The 16542-nt window shown below is 40.5% G+C and overlaps 1 protein-coding gene across 1 annotated transcript in view; it reads right to left on the reverse strand.

Moving 5' to 3' along the window:
- Nucleotides 1-5096: 5096 nt before the first annotated feature.
- Nucleotides 5097-16542, reverse strand: part of TOX (thymocyte selection associated high mobility group box) — a gene marked incomplete at both ends in the record, with an annotated part of 294857 nt that continues 283411 nt past the window's right edge. Inside the window, 3 exons of the mRNA XM_079722330.1 lie at nucleotides 5097-5133; nucleotides 5468-5613; nucleotides 12457-12822. Coding sequence (XP_079578456.1) covers nucleotides 5097-5133; nucleotides 5468-5613; nucleotides 12457-12822 — 549 coding nt within the window. The remainder of the gene's footprint in view (nucleotides 5134-5467; nucleotides 5614-12456; nucleotides 12823-16542) is intronic.

Here is a 16542-nt window from a genome sequence, read left to right on the forward strand (position 1 = left end):
TGACCCCTCCCTCCCGCAGCTCCCAGCCTCCCTCCTTCGGGACTGTGAGGTCAGGCAGCTCCCACGCTCTTTGCACAAGCAATAGTCTTGTGTGAAGATTTGGAAACTTGTCTGTGAGGGGAGGCTCTTCCATGCTGGGACCTGGTCCAAAACAGACCTAGGGAAATCTCCTTTGAGCATCTTTAAAAAAAGGGTGGTTACCAGGGGGGAAATCGGGGGCGGGGGGATAAACTGGGAAATTAGTGTTGACATAGACACACTACTATCTATAAAATAGATAACTAATAAGGACCTACTATATGGCACAGGGAACTCTACTCAATACTCTGTAATGACCTATATGGGAAAAGAATCTAAAAACGAGTGGATACAGTATATGTATAACTGATTCACTTTGCTGTACAGCGGAAACTAACACAACATTGTAAATCAACTATACACCAATAAAACATTTTTAAAGAAGTCAAAAAAAGGACCACTTCTTCTCATCCTGGTGTAATTTAAATAGAGCCCAGGACATAGGGTCTTTTATTTGTTACAACAAGTCATACTTGCACTTGGTAATTAGAAAAACAACCCAACATCCTGTTCATCAATGTTTTAATTTAGCATTCTATAAACTTGGCTCCTGAAATTTCTCTCCTGCGCTCAACACTCCTACTCGTCTGACACATTTTTTTCTCCTTGGCTTCTCATTTTCTCGATGTGACTAGTGTATATTCCGTCTTTTATTTTGTTTGTAACTAGAAACTCTTGCTTGATTATGTAGACCCAAAGAATACAGCATAACTCATTCTAAAATTCCTTCTATCTTTTTGTAACCTTAGGTTACAAAAAAAATTTTAATGAAAAATTTCCGTTCTTCTTCACCTCCCAGTTCTTGTCTGTAATATTTAATTCCCTTCTATATTTAAAGAGCTTTTAAATAATCAAGGAAACACCATAGAACTGCTATGTGATGAGGATAATTTGTGACGTGCCACTGTTTTACATATCATTGTATTTATTGTGCACCTACTATGCGCTATGACATTCCAAGTTGCTTTGGAGGTAAAGAAGTTATTCTATTTTAGAGAAACAGATTTGTACTGTTGGGTGACTCACATGGATTCATCTATTAGGTAACTCGGGGTAATACATGTTTGGGGATTAAACTTATGATGTGAATTCTGTACCTTGCCTTGCCATTATTTCAATGTTCAGCCATCAGCAAAACAGGTGAATTTCTCTGTTTCTGTAGTTACCTTAAAATGAGAGTTATGAATGGAATAAGAAAATGCAGATCAAATCCCCTTTCAACAAATAAGCATTAAGAGAACATCTGTATGTAACAAAAACTTTCATGTTCCAGCAGATAATCTATTCATTACAAATTTCCACATTAATTTTTTTAATATAACAAAGAAATAGGACGTTTATTGGGGTTTCCTGGAATCTGGTAATTTGAAATATTCTTTGTTTGGTTGAACGTGGCTGTCTGGGACTGACTGGAAGCGGGGCATCTTGTAAACAAGCACAACATTACTTCTTTGAGTCTCTTCTCCTTGGACTTAGTAAAGAACTTCTAACTCCATCTGAAATCATATTGACCTTGTATCCAAAATCCCATCATCTCTAGTTCTCAGCCATAATGGGTGGAACCGTATGAAATTGCCATTTTTGTAGGTAAAGGGTTGTATATAGGCAATTTCATACGGCTAAATCTAATTACCTTCCAAACATGTGTGGCAACTCTTTTGCAAAAGGCAAAAGGTCCACAGGAAAGGTAAATGGATTGTTGATGTGCCTATTTTAAACTTTGAATTCATAAATTTAAAAAGTTTCTTAGCAATGAATCTGAGTCAGGACACACAGTTCTTTGCTGTCATGACCGCTGATGGACCACTGATGCCTCAGTCAGAAGGGGCTCCTTTCCTTTAAGGTAAAAGGTAAAAGGTAAAAACAACCACAGAGACCAGCTTTCATCCTCAGCTCTGTTCAATAATTTGACTGGCTAAAAGTCATTCTTTGACTGTTTTTCCATTGTCAACTCATTCACATTAGAATGGGAATTGGGATTTTAGATTATTCTTTCTTGTGGATGTTAGAGAGACAACTCAACCGCTCCTAGTCACTGTCACACCTTTTGGTCTTTTTTTCTTTTCTAATGAGTTATAATGAGTTATAATTTTGACTTTGGCATGTCGGAAAAGATATTCTATGATCAGCATTATTGCTGAGTCTCTCAGAATGCTTTTACTGGAGGTCCCGGGATCCTGTGGAAGGCTACATGGCAGGGAACTCGGTGGACACCATCACTGGTCCTTACGGTTACAAGCTAGTAGCTGCTGGGCTCAGGCTGGATTCTGGCTTCCTTAAAAGTAGAGGATTTCTCAGGCAACACCTGACAGAGGGCTTTCTCAGTGTTTCAGGAAGGAACGGCTGTGGCTGGGGCAGCTGTTCATCCTTTCTGTGCCCGATCGCTTCTGCCATGAAATTTATTTGGGATCCCTCATCTGGCTGGGTCTGTCTTTCAGAGACTGATGGATATCCAAATAGAATATGGTCATGCATGGTCAGAATTTTTATTTATGATGTTTTCTTTTATTTATATTTATTTATTTTTTACTGTTTTTGGTATCGAGTTTCAATACTCTCTCTACCCTGGTTGCACACCTGCTCTAGAAAAACTGTAAACAACATGGTACTTTCCTGTACAACCCACCTGTCAAAGTCAAAGCTGGTTGTTCTCACCCCGGTAATTACCTTCTCAGACTTAACACAAGGGCAAATGTTGCTTTATCATAATACAATAAATAAGACATTAGGTAATTAGTAGCTCTGGTATATTTCTAAAATACTAAACAAACAATAAACTGTGAACTTAATCACATGAGTTCTTTTTTTTTTTTTTTTTTTTTTTGCGGTACGCGGGCTTCTCACCGCTGTGGCCTCTCCCGTTGCGGAGCACAGGCTCCGGACGCGCAGGCTCAGCGGCCATGGCTCACGGGCCCAGCCGCTCTGCGGCATGCGGGATCCTCCCAGACCGGGGCACGAACCCGCGTCCCCTGCATCGGCAGGCGGACTCGCAACCACTGCGCCACCAGGGAAGCCCTCACATGAGTTCTTATACAGTTTCAAGACAGGAAAATTAGAGCTCTCAGCTACAGTCATTTTAATAATCACATTGGATCTGCATTATTTATTTGTTATTACATGCTCAGCTGATTCAAGGTTGTACAATGCCTAAAATCATTCCAAAGCAAGCACACCTTTTGTCTTTTAAATTCTGACTGGATTACACAATGCATATATTTGTATTTAGTTAAATTGCTAAGTTTATTTCACACATTCCACGAAAAAGACATCAGCCATTCTCTTGATTTCCAACCAGACTAGCTTTCTTGATAGAACCCTCTGTAAGGGCGTAATTTGCTCTTTTTGATGTAAAAGCTATGCAAACCTTCAGCCAGATTCTCAATGCTTTTTGTTCTTTAGCAAATCTCTAGTACCCTCAGAATTCTCTTGGAAGACCCAGGAATTCTGGAAAGACAGTAGCTTGTAGAGGCACAAATGACAGCAGGAACCTCAATTTCTATCAACGGTTTTTGAATGGGGGCTGCTTCCCCTTTCCTTTCTCCTGTCTGGTTACCCACCTTCCATGTTTAGATATATTCTTGACAGTATGCTTCCCCTTTCTTTCCTCCCGCCCCTGGTTTAATTCCTAAATGTTTTCTGGATTTTGTGAAAAGCATGCAGCTTGCAGAATTTGATTGATTTCACTTTAATTCTTTTTTGCTGGGAGGGGAGGGAGTTTACAGATTGACTAAAACCAGCTGAGAACCAAGAAGCCGCCTTTTTCTTTCAGATAGAGACCCATCTGTTTAGTCTTGGAGCCTATGCGACTTTTAGGGCAATTCTCTGTTCTATTGTATGAAGAAAGTTCTTAAATATCATAGTTTTTTCGTTTGTGTCAACCAAAGAAATATAGAAATAAGGGCTGGTTACTTTAGTTTGCTGCTAAAATGAAAAGTAGATTTGGCTTTATTCACTGTAAAAACTAAATAATAAAGTATTCACACCAAGCGTGAATTTTTTTTTTGCCAGCAAAAGTTAAAACATCAAAGAAACCTCTTTCAAATACTAACAAATTTACTTACAAACACCTATATTTATTATTTCATAAATAGGCGCGACAGTTTCCATAAAAAAAGATTAAATACAGACACAGTATGAAGAAATAATGATACAGAGCCGTATGTAAAGGTTATAATTTAGCTGTTTCCAATCTGTTTCTGCATCTAATAAAATACCAGGTAAGCATTTGGCAGTTTTATACATAAAAGGACTTAAATGACATTTACTAACCATTACACAAAAAGTGATACAAAAAAGCAATTTTTCTGCCGTACAAAATACACGTGTTTGCACTTCCCTTCACACTAGTTTCTTTTTGTCTGATCAATGAGACAAAGCCAATTTGTTTTTAAATGAAAATCGTTTGGGAATACGGTTTTTTTTCAAATATTTTGAAAATATAGAACTATTAGTCAGTTGTTTTAAAAATGAAGTAAAAATATGAATGTTTGCCAATTTAACCCCTATTGTGAAATCAATAAACTGGAATGAGCCAGTTTCAAATCACAATTTAGCTACAAAAACATTCACATTTTATACTCTAGGAGAGTGTGACATAGATGCTATTTACAAACTTGCTATGACTGCTACATCAAGCCATTTAAAAAGTCTTTAGTAGTTTCATATAAACACCCATTATGAAAACCAATGGAAAATCCAGGACTTTTATCCAAGACATCTATAGTTGCTAAGGCAGTTACTATAGCGCAGCACTTCACAGCAAAAAACCAACATAAAATCTGAATGGTCCAAATTTCCTTCAGGGAAGAAGAAAAACAATGTCCATAAAGGATTACAAAAATAATAAAGAAGCAGGACTATTTCTTCCAGAGTGGGTGACCCACAAGCTCAAATGGCCCTAAGTGCTTAGCAACTTGTATTTTTCTAATAAAATGGAGAACTGCCTTGACTATACAAAGCAATCCACGGTGAAAAGACTTCCCTGAATGCCTCAGTGGAAAGAAGAGGTGTTCGGATTTTCAGGTAAGGTACAGTGCTTTGTCCCTCTGCATGCCCCTGTGCAAAGAGAAAACAGACACATGATGCCTTGTTAACAGGACAGCCTTGCTACAGGTGACCAAGGGGGACGTGTCTATCTGCTCTAGCTTGAGGGGTGGAGTTGGGCACCGGGAAAGTGCACAGTAAAAGCCAAAAGGATCTAAAGGCATTTATTCTTGGAATGGTTGGAAGGATGCTTAAAAATGTCTGCTTTCACGAACATGGAACCGTTCTAGATTATCTTTTGTAAAGCAGGAAGAAATGATGGATCTTTCCAACGACCAGAGAGCAGGGCACAACATGCCTGCTATGAGAGCTGTCTGCCACCAGGTGGCGATGGCTGGCCACTTACCCACTACTGCAGTAGTCATTCCAGTCCACGGGCTGGGCGGGAGGATTTCTGCACCCAGAGCGCACATATTCCATGGCCTGGGTGACCACTTGTGCAGCTGTAGACGTAGGATTGATTATAGTCTGATAGTCGGGAAGATTAAATCCCTGAAAGGGAAAGCAAGTCCACAAATAAGGATCAAAGTGCCTTTTTAAGAAGAAAAGCACCTAAATATTTATCCATTGTTTGCAAACACTACTGCCTTCTTGCTAGTGTCCCTGAAAGGGCAAGCTTATCCCAAGGACACAGAAAACTTAAAACAAAGATGGAAAGGAAGTGCCCACCACCCATCCTTTTTACCTTTCCTTCATTTAACCATGTGTTGGAAAACCTTGAATTATACCCTTGAGCAGATAAATTGAATTTAGAAGCAATTTGAAATTTAGAAAAGCCAACTCAATCAAAACAAAGGGAAAAGGCCCTAAACCCCTCAGAGTTTATGTTTTCTATCAAGCCTAAGGATACATTAATAGTTAATCCCCAGAATATGCAACAGAATCCTTTCTGAAGGATCCAGGCAGCAGGTGGCTGAGTGTTTTATTAGACTCTACACCTATTCACATATTGTTCTCAAAACCCGTTTTCTTCAGTCGATCACAAAGGGACCATCTGCTTCTTCTTTTATTTGTACTTCTTTCTCAGCTAAAAATTTCATCCAAAGCTTTTTAACAGTTGTTGGACTAATACAGGGAAGGAGATTCAAAACAACTTGCCAGTGGAAAACACAGAGAAGGAAAAGTATAAGACAGAGCAAATATTTTTTAATTGCAAAGTCTATTAACTAAATAATAATCAGACTTCAGGAAGGTTCTTTTAATACACTGGTATGGTGAAGTGTTGACTTTTAATCCTTGCAGAGCTATTAAAAATTCAAGGACAGAATCTCTGAAGTAGATAGCTATATCTGGTAAACAAAAAGCATTATACGCTAAGATTTATTTTTAGCTTATCTGGTGAATTCAAGAGCAGCATAAGCAAGCTTTACTGGAAATGACCAAAAAAGCAACTTAATTAATCTTGTGGCTGTCTCTTTTGCAGCAGATTTCATACATGGTTTTTAACCACTGAAAAATCAAGGGATTTGAAAACAAATCATTCTCTATTTCCTTGCAGGGAGCTTCTTTTGAAGGCATAATATTGTTGAGATTTTTACCTTTTTAAAAAAATTCAGCAGAATGGTCAGAAAATTGATTTTCAAGTAAGGCTATTTCCTTAGACTTTCATTCATTTGAGGGTACCTTGGGTAAAGACTCAAAGACATCTATTATCAAATGTCCTCAATTCTCAATATTGACTTTAAGATATTAATTTATTTTCCATTCAAGTGATAAAGACTTCAAGCCAATGTCCACTCAAAGCCCCACCAAAGCTGCTCATCAAAGACAAATCATTGAAAAGTAGAGTAATCAGCCAGCTGGGCTATTTGACCTCACACAGACTAGAAGGAATAGAATGTTTCCTAAACTAACAACTGGCTTGTGAGAGGTAAGTTTGTTTATGCAGACACCACCTGCAGCTCCAGCCATAAACATTTTCCAAAATAGGGGGGTGAGAAGTGAGAGGTATATAACTGGATATTTGGTTCTCCAGGCCTTTCCAGGCTGACATCCTCTCTTTCTCCAGACCATCCTGTACCTCTGTGACACAAGGAGTTTCACTGGCTTCGGCAAACTACTCGTTTCATTATGGTCCCATAATGTCTTTATGGGGCTTACTGTCCAGCTTTCTGGACCTCTTTCCCGAGTGTCTCATGTGATGCTGTGTGATGCTAGGCAGACAGCAGGAAAAAGTCCCCAGAGAGAAGAGCCTCGCGCTGACTTTTATTTCCGCCCCGTCATCAGGGCTGCCCAGTGACCAGAGAGTGTTTGTGTTGCTTACTGGATATTCTCAGGGTCGAACCCACAGTAGTGGGTCCATAAATCATGTGTTCCAATAAATAAATTTTAACATTGACTATTTGATGCTAATCTTGGAAAGGCCTGGGGAATATAATTGTGTAAATACCAAGGTTTTCCTATCTTTTTAATGAAAAGTTCTCCACATTGGATTTTTGCACAACCAACAAAACGTAACCTAAAAGTAAGTAAGCCTCAAAAACAGAGTAGTTGAAAATATCTCGTGTTGAAGGTATGGAAACATATGAGAAAGCAAAAAATAAATAAAAATAAATCAACCTGCTTCCATCCAACACCACATAATCAAAAAACGGAAATGACCATTGTTTTTTTTCCTATTCAATGAACATGGCCCCTCAAGCTTGGGAGAGAGAATATCAGGAGAACATTAATTTTTAAGTGATCAGTTTAAGATTAAATGCGTAACTTCAGTTTATAAAACCAAAATTATGCATTATCTACAAAGCTCAAAGATTTAAAATTCAGCTAACTTCAATGCCTAAATTTAAGATCACTAGTATTAAAACAACCAAGGACCAAGAAAAATACAAGCAAAGCCTGAAGACCATTATTTTACTTCTTTTCAATTTAGAAAATGAAACATTCTTCTGAAGACTGTATTAAGAGATGCTGAGGTCAAACCCAGAACTATGGACGTTTTTATTATTGATGTAAATATGAAACAACAATGATGATATAAATTTTTGAAAAACTGTTTGCTTAGCAGTCTAATTAAACAAGGCTGAATATTTTGCATTTTAATGCTCAAGAGAAAAATCACCAACTGTTTTGTAGCATGCCTGGAATTTTAAATTTCATTTTCTGGTGCCAGATTGAAATAAAAATAGGAAACATGATAAAGATTAATTTGATGTCAGAAGGGACATTTGCTCTTTAATTAGATTTCTGTAGCCCTAGCAGTTTTGTTGTGCCACCACAGCAAGTCCTAAAAAAGCCTGCAGCAATACCAAACAGTGATCTTCATATCCACACTTTACTGGGAACTAATTTCATTTCCTGCCTGTCTGGAGAGGTATTTTCAACAGGCATCAATGTTTTTGTCTTCACAACTGATTTATTCATCAATCTCAATGTGATTTTTTTAAACCTTTAAATTATACCCACATCCTAAAGCAGCTGTTTATTACACAAGGAAATTGAAAATCTGTCTGTGTGATATCATACAAAGATTTTTTTCTTAAGGTTATAAAGGAAGTTGACAGATATTAATGATTTTTTTTTCTCTTAACCTCATTCGACAATATAGTGAACAAAAAAAGGAAGAAAATTGGACCAAAAAAAGCCCAGGTCTATGGGCTTACTGTATAAAATATTATTCCAGGAAAAAAACAAAAAACTATTATTCCTGGTGGACTATACAATCATTTTTGTAGGATACATTCATTTTCCAAAGGATAATAAAATAACTAAAGTAATACTGAAATATGAAACTTTAAAAATACAGGAGCCATTAACTTTCTTTCTCCTTCTCTCTTTTTCTTTGTTTGGTGTTTGAAAATGGGAACATGGCCCCCATGCCCAGGAAGCAAACATTGTCAGGATAAAGATGATGGACCAGACAGGTCGAATCCCATTCATTAGCTCTACAACCACAGGCTAAAGGCCCACTTTGATGACATGAACACTGGCCCCACAGACCGCTGTGACTGTAAGAAGCTGAGTGACATGGAGCGGTGATGGACTCTCTGATCCTGACTGTAGGGCTGTCAACTCGTTGGGGCTTCCAGCCCCCTTAGCCTGCAGATCCTACTCCAGTGACCTACCCATGAAGCTGACCTCACTGCCCAGCACTCGCCCTTCCTCACCAGGCTCCCCACTGGCCTCCTTTCCACATCTGCACAAGCCACGCCCCTCCCAGTGAGGTCCTCCAGCCAGGAGCCCCTTTTCCTTGCTACTGTTCTCCGCTGGTATCTACCCTTTCCACCTTCTGATTCTTAAAGGCTGCCTCCTCCTCTCATCCACCTGCTCTTGAGAGGGGCCTTCTTTATCCATCCCAGCAAAATACCTGCCGTTCCTGCACACACCCTGCAGTTTGCCCCCGTTTTATTTTTTCCATGGGATCCTAGTAATTTATCTGTTTGTCTTATTACTACCTGCCACCTCCCCGCCCCAACTCTGGTGTGAGCTCCATGCGTGCACAACTCACTCAATTTCTAGAGCCCAGACAGTGCCTGGCACGTTAAGGGGCTCAATTAATCTGTTTTGAATAAATGAAAAGATTTAAAACTTCCAAGGATTTGAGATTCTACAAACTAGCCTGTAATTTCTTCCAATATTTAAACTTTTACTACTAATTTTTTATTCACTCATTTGTTCATTTGTCCTTTCAACAATTATTTTATTGACTATCTACAATGATCAAGGCATTGTTAAAAGTGAGTTCAGTCACTGTGGTCTCTGCAGCTGTATTGCCTCTCCATTTTGGGTTCATGCCATTTTGTCTTCTATTATTAATGTAAATTGAAATCAGGTCCTACCATCTCAATAAGAACACTTTCTGAGATACACTAATAGAACTGACTTAAAGATTGATGAGTAACTTGTCCAATGTAATCTGTTCTATTTTTTCCTATTCAGTTAAGATTCTATACGGAAAGACACATCTCTTAAGTTTCCACGTGTGGCCTTATGCAATTCTGAAATGTTGGTCACAGCCAGCTCATCTAAGGTATGAGTATAAATGGAAAATGAACGGTCTCTGAGTGGATAAATTAGTAGAAAGGTGTTCTCTCTGCATGGAGCTCTGGCCCTCAACTTGGGGAGGGGACCGTGACTTCTGTATTCTTTTCCCTGAGGAGAAACACCCCTCACTACAGCACTGTGAGCAAAACACGGGCCCTCAGCCAGGCAGCACACCTAGGCAGGACTCAACCCACACACCTGAAGGTCGAGTCCCTCAAGGTATTAGCTCTTCACTCAAACACTATTGGTTCATTAAAATGCAAGGACACCCAAAGACTGTCCCTCTTATTGAGAGTGACGTCTGATGGAAAGAATGGCAACTGGACCCCTTGAATATCACTTGCTGGTCACAAAGCCTGCTGCAGACAAGGCAAGATGGTGGAGGTTGGCTCTTCCCCAGTGGGTCGACAGCCAGTCTGCTGACAGGTAAGTCAGCTGTCTGAGCTTTATCAATATCCTTGGCTTAGGGACCAAAGAAGACTTCAGTAAAGAGATGAGTCCTTTGCTCTCCACAACCATTCAATCTCAGAACTAACTAGGATGTAAAGACCCTCCCAATTCTTAGAAGAAATTGTTAAGAATTTACAAGAATGATTAAGAGTGAGAGGCAGCAGGCCTAGCGTTTAAGAATCCAGGCTCTGGGCTTCCCTGGTGGCGCAGTGGTTGGGAATCCACCTGTCAATGCAGGGGACACGGGTTCCAGCCCTGGTCCGGGAAGACCCCACGTGCTGCGGAGCGACTAAGCCCGTGCGCCACAACTACTAAAGCCCGCGTGCCTAGAGCCCGAGCTCCGCAACAAGAGAAGCCACCGCAATGAGAAGCCCGTGCACCGCAATGAAGAGTAGCCCCTGCTCGCCACAACTAGAGAAAGCCCATGCGCAGCAACGAAGGCCCAACACAGTCAAAAATAAATTAAAAAAAAAAAAAAGAAGAATCCAGGCTCTGATTGCTGAACAGAGTTGGGTTTGAATTCCAGCTCTGACCTTACGGGCACGTTACTCAACTCTGCTGAGCTTGAGTCGCCTCACCTGTGAAATGAAGGCAACGTCAGGACCTGCACTGTAAATTTTCTGAAATTAAAGACGAGGTAAGGTAATGTATTAAGGTTTGTCACTGTCACCTCTTGGAAGTCCTGTCTACAATGACAATACTACAAATGAATTTACTACATGTGACTGCTCTTTCTGCCTCCTCTCCACCCCACTGTGGCAAACTCTAGGCTCGAATTCCACAGAGGGCTAGATACCGCTCCCACAGGAAGACTATGCTTGCATATTTAATTACAGCTCTGGGACAACAGAGTCACTGGATTATAAAAGCGAGAGATTAACTTGATATGTTTTATAGGCTTTACCTTGATCTATTTTGTTAAAACAAGTTTTTAGGATTTTTAAATGCTTTACGTTCAGTTTACATCATTTGCTCCTTATTCTCAAATTTTAAAATAACACCAAAATCCAAAAGAAAAACTTGATTTCAAAGAAAAGTTAAGATAAGATTGTACACAAATGGTTTCCATAATCGGGGGGTGGACAGGGAGGCTTCCAAACCTCCTGTGTTTTCTAATCTATGTAGAAGCCAGATATCTATTTACAACAATTTTTTTTTTTTTTTTTTGCTGTACGCGGGCCTCTCACTGTTGTGGCCTCTCCCTTTGCGGAGCACAGGCTCCGGACACGCAGGCTCAGCAGCCATGGCTCACAGGCCCAGCCGCTCCGTGGTATGTGGGATCTTCCCGGACCGGGGCACGAACCCATGTCCCCTGCATCGGCAGGTGGACTCTCAACCACTGTGCCACCAGGGAAGCCCCAGATATCCATTTTTAAATACAACGCTGGTTAACATTTTCATTTCTTAGGACTCTTAAGGGTGTACCAAATTTGATATTTCTGACTAGAAATAGTGGGCCTGATTTCATCTTGCAGCATTTATTGGACTCAACGGGCATATCATCAAGACTTTCTCATTTCCAAACAATATATGCATATATTTTAAAGGTAGACTTCTCAACCCCGAAGAGATCTTTAGCAGTAGTGGCATCTGAAAACAACAAATGTACTTTACTCAAGAGGCAGAAAACAGGAAGGGTGATTAGAAACATGAAGCAAAACGGGTACCGTGGGAAAGAAGTCAGGGATTACGAAAAGCAGAAGCTACTGTGATGGTATGAGGCTGCCCAATTCACCCTCTGTAAATTACTTTTCGGGAAGCAGATATTTGTTGAAGATCTTCCATCCTCTCTCCACTTAAACAGAAGAACGGACAAGCCCCCCACCCCCGCCCCCGCCGGATGAACAGACCCTCCAGCACCTCTGAAGGGGAGTCCAGTGCGCGGCGCGGCGTGGCACGTACCTGCTGCATGGTGGGGGAGTGTAAGGCGGGCTGGACCTGCATGGGGAGCTGGGTCCCAAGGGGCTGCTGCATGTTGAGATGCTGGTGAAGAGGGGGGCTGATCTGGAGGGGAGGAGCGGGGGACACGGCCATGTTTGCTATAGAGACAGTCACTGGCATTTGGTTATTGGCCTTGGGGGCTATGCTCCTGGGGAGACTGGGATGCATGGTGGTTAGGTGAGGGTTCATGCCTGGTTGTTGGTGATAGTGAGAACTTAGGTACAGAGCTGAGTGGGCCTGGCCGGGCCCAGGGAACACTGACGGCGGCTTCGAATTGATCAGCTGCGGAGGCTGAGGTGTCTTCACGTCAACAGGTTCGCTGTAGCTCTGTGGAGGAACAAACAAGAGCAGAGTCAAGAGACGGACACATGGGTGTTGCTTTTCCTTACGAAGATGCTCTGTGAGTTCACTCGTGAACGTTCACGTGAATCAACACCTGTTACTACTCTTGACTCTCAAAAACTCCTCCTTGGGCCTCCCTGGTGGCGCAGTGGTTGAGAGTCCGCCTGCCGATGCAGGGGATACGGGTTCGTGCCCCGGTCTGGGATGATCCCATATGCCGCGGAGCGGCTGGGCCCGTGAGCCATGGCTGCTGAGCCTGTGCATCCGGAGCCTGTGCTCCGCAACGGGAGAGGCCACAACAGTGAGAGGCCCGCGTACCACAAAAAAAAAAAAAAAAACAAACAAAAAAAACTCCTCCTTCATCATTTGCCACGTGACTCTATGCAAGTCTGAGCTCATTTCACCTCTTTTATAAAATCTAAAACAACGTATGATGACATTTTTGTTTCTTTGCTTAAATGCTAAGCTCTAATTTGGTGACTTTTCTCATCATCCAAAGAGAGATAAAAAGATGAGGGGTGGGGTGGATGCCATCAGTGCCCTAATAGGAATTACCAACCAGTGTGGCTCACTTGGAAAGGAAGTCACTTCTGGAGTTCTTCTGTTGATTGTATGTTTAGTTTTTTATTTTTCCTTTTTATATTCTCAAAGAGCCTTGGCATAGATATTTGCACAAAGAAACAAAGTTGGTTGATGGAACTGGATAAGGAAGAAAAGAGTTCAAAAATACCTTTCTGAAGTCATATAAAACCACATTAATATATCTTCAAAGTAACCATAGAACACATTTTGATTTTTTAAAGAGTTGGTGATGAATTATCCTCAATAATGAACTGGATAAAAATAATCTCTCTTAGAAATTTTAGACTCCATCATAAGTTAATATAATTTTGCCCTAACTTTTTTCACACCTTCACACGGTCATTTCCTAATAATCTTTTAATTGACTTAAAACTACACATTTCAGTGGAAGCTGAAAAGCGTCAAGAATGAACCCCAAAGCATTTCTTCTTGGGCATGAACCTGCCTACTTCTGGTGAGAGGAAGAGGCTGATAAACAAATGGTGAAAGGTGAAACCAGCTGGAGAAAGAAAATGCTGAAATGTCCTTCTGGAGAAAAAAGTCACTTGGTCAAAACAAGGTCTTGAGGATGCATCTGTGCCCTTGTTCTGTGACCTTGATGTCATGCTTCTTCCGCTGATAAGTCAGCACGAGCTTCTTGTTACCCAGAACTGTAGGGCCTTCCTGGGCTCCCCTTGCTGGGTCTCCGCACAGCACCGTGGACAGACGGGCACGTTCACGAGTCCGGCTCATCATGCACAGCGCCGTGAGACTCCGCGTGGGAACCTCATTGCACAAGGCAGCCAGCAACGCAACTCATTTCCTCCCAACAGTGTAGGAAAACTGAGTGGGAGCCACAGTAAGAACGGTGCTGCATGTGTGCTGAGCGGAGGAGGCCAGGCTGGGGTGAGCACTGGTGGCCTCACATACTCTCCCTATAGGACGGACACAACTGCCATCTCTAAAAACATGTCAGCCATGGAGATGCGGGGTCCTGTGAGACTCTGATTTTACTCCAGGCAGCGTAGATAGTAAGGTGAACCCTAAAGAACTCAAGCTCCCCAAAGAATCCTCTCATTATAATATTTTTCTCTGTGTTAGTAGTGATGAAGATTTTCTGAAATAGGAATAGACATTCAGACTCCCTACTTTCCGCATTAACATGAAAGAGGTCAAAAACTCTTCACAAAAATTTTCAAGGGGAGGCTTTAGACCAAAGAAGCTTTATGAAATGTAGTACCTAAAAGGTGCTTTCAATTAAAAAAAAAAAAAAAAACTTAAGTCATTTTCTTTTTTTTGGTTCCATTTAAAAATTCTTATTGTTGATGTGCAGAGCAGTGAACAATTCAAGGAAAAGGTCAAATGGGTTAACTCAGGCTGTGTAAACAGTGACTAGCTTTACATCAGAATAACAGGTACTGCGGTGATATGCCTCAAAAGTCATTCCATATATGCCAAGAAGATTATGTGCTTTTTGTGTGTCTGTGTGTTGAAGTCACGAGGCAAAGTGTTTTCACTGTGTTTGCATTCCCTCTTCTTTGACCTAGCACAGAAGGGCTAATTTCATATTTAGTTACATACTGCATCAACTTCATACAGGAAAGGAACAATTACACAATGACCAGATAGCTACAAAAATTAATACATGTCAGTGTGTCTTCTTTTTGGCCTTAGAGTTGCTTTAATTTAAACAGAAGAAAAATCACTCACAATTCCCATACTGTCAAAACTATAAAATCTATGTAGTTGTAAAATGTTTTCACTTTGTATTTCTGTAGCCAATAATCACATCATTATCTAGTGATATGGCACACACAGAGAGCAGTAGATAGGTAGCCTGAGCTTGTATGTACACATGTGTGTGTACGGGAACACAACATGACAGGTTCAGATATGATCATAGGATCGTCCCAGGAATTCCAACAAGGTAATTAAAAATATATTTAAATTAAACAAACCTAAAGGGATATACTTATGCTACACTTAGAAATCACTGATTGTAGTGGGTACAGATGCTTAGCAAGCAGTTGGGCTGGCTTCATGGGCCAGAAGCCAGTCCTGGCAAGCAGCTCTAGGGACAATAACCACTTTGCCCCCCACTGACACAGTTTCCAAGTTGTATTAGAGGGGGTTTGTGGAAACATAAATGTCCTTAAAAAACAAGTTCCCATGACAAAATATGTGTGGGAAGAGCACTGGGCCACACCAGGTTAAGAGGGGGCCTCTCCTGCAGGACTTGTCAGAGTCTTGAGTGTGTTAAGGTACACTGTGAATCTCCAAGGGACCATCACAGAAGTCTTTCCTCAGTGGCCATTTCACTGAAATAGTCTTCAATGGAAAACACTGGTTCAGAAGAAGAATTAATAAATTACACATGCATATTTAAAATGACAAATAGAACATACATTTCAATTTAAATAGTCATGTTTCTTGCCTCAAATAAACTAACTTGTATTGCCCCCAAATGCATATATAAATTACATCCATCCAGGTGTAAAACCAAAATTATCCTTTGTTTCATGTTTACTGGAATACTATCTGCATAAAGAATTTCATATTCTAGGCCAAGGACAGTGACACCACTTCCTGAAGGAATTAGGAAGTCAGGAACTTCTCAGCTATAGCCTGGAAGAACTAAGGCGTGGATACATTAAGGCAAATTCAAAATAAACCATGAACCGAATTCTCCTGAATTCCACCTTCTAAATAAAAACATGCGGTCTGATGTATAGTTAGATGATAGATAGATGTAGAGATAGAGATACAGACAGATAGATACAGAAACAGACAGTAACCTACTTGAGGTACTTTACTGCCAACCTTGAGAAGACTCTCCTCATGGTAACTAAACACAAAACATTTTGTCTATCCAGCCGTTAGTCTGTCATTTGTCTTCTCAATTCTAAAGCATGTAGAGATCAGTACTGTTAAACCTATTTTGAAATAGTAGTAGTTTTTAATCACTAGAAGGACTATAATGAAGTCAAATTAAACAGATTTCCCAAACCAAGGATTTAGACAACACTTGAAACAATTTTTAACACAGAGAGAGAAAGAGTTTTTGGGAAGTTACATGTTTTCTCTGTATTTTCGAAGTCGTTGAATATGACAAGATAAATAATAACACATCTAGCTACGTGCCTA

The sequence above is a fragment of the Hyperoodon ampullatus genome (genome assembly GCF_949752795.1).
Source record: "Hyperoodon ampullatus genome assembly, chromosome: 17".
NCBI classification, from domain to species: Eukaryota; Metazoa; Chordata; class Mammalia; order Artiodactyla; family Ziphiidae; genus Hyperoodon; species Hyperoodon ampullatus.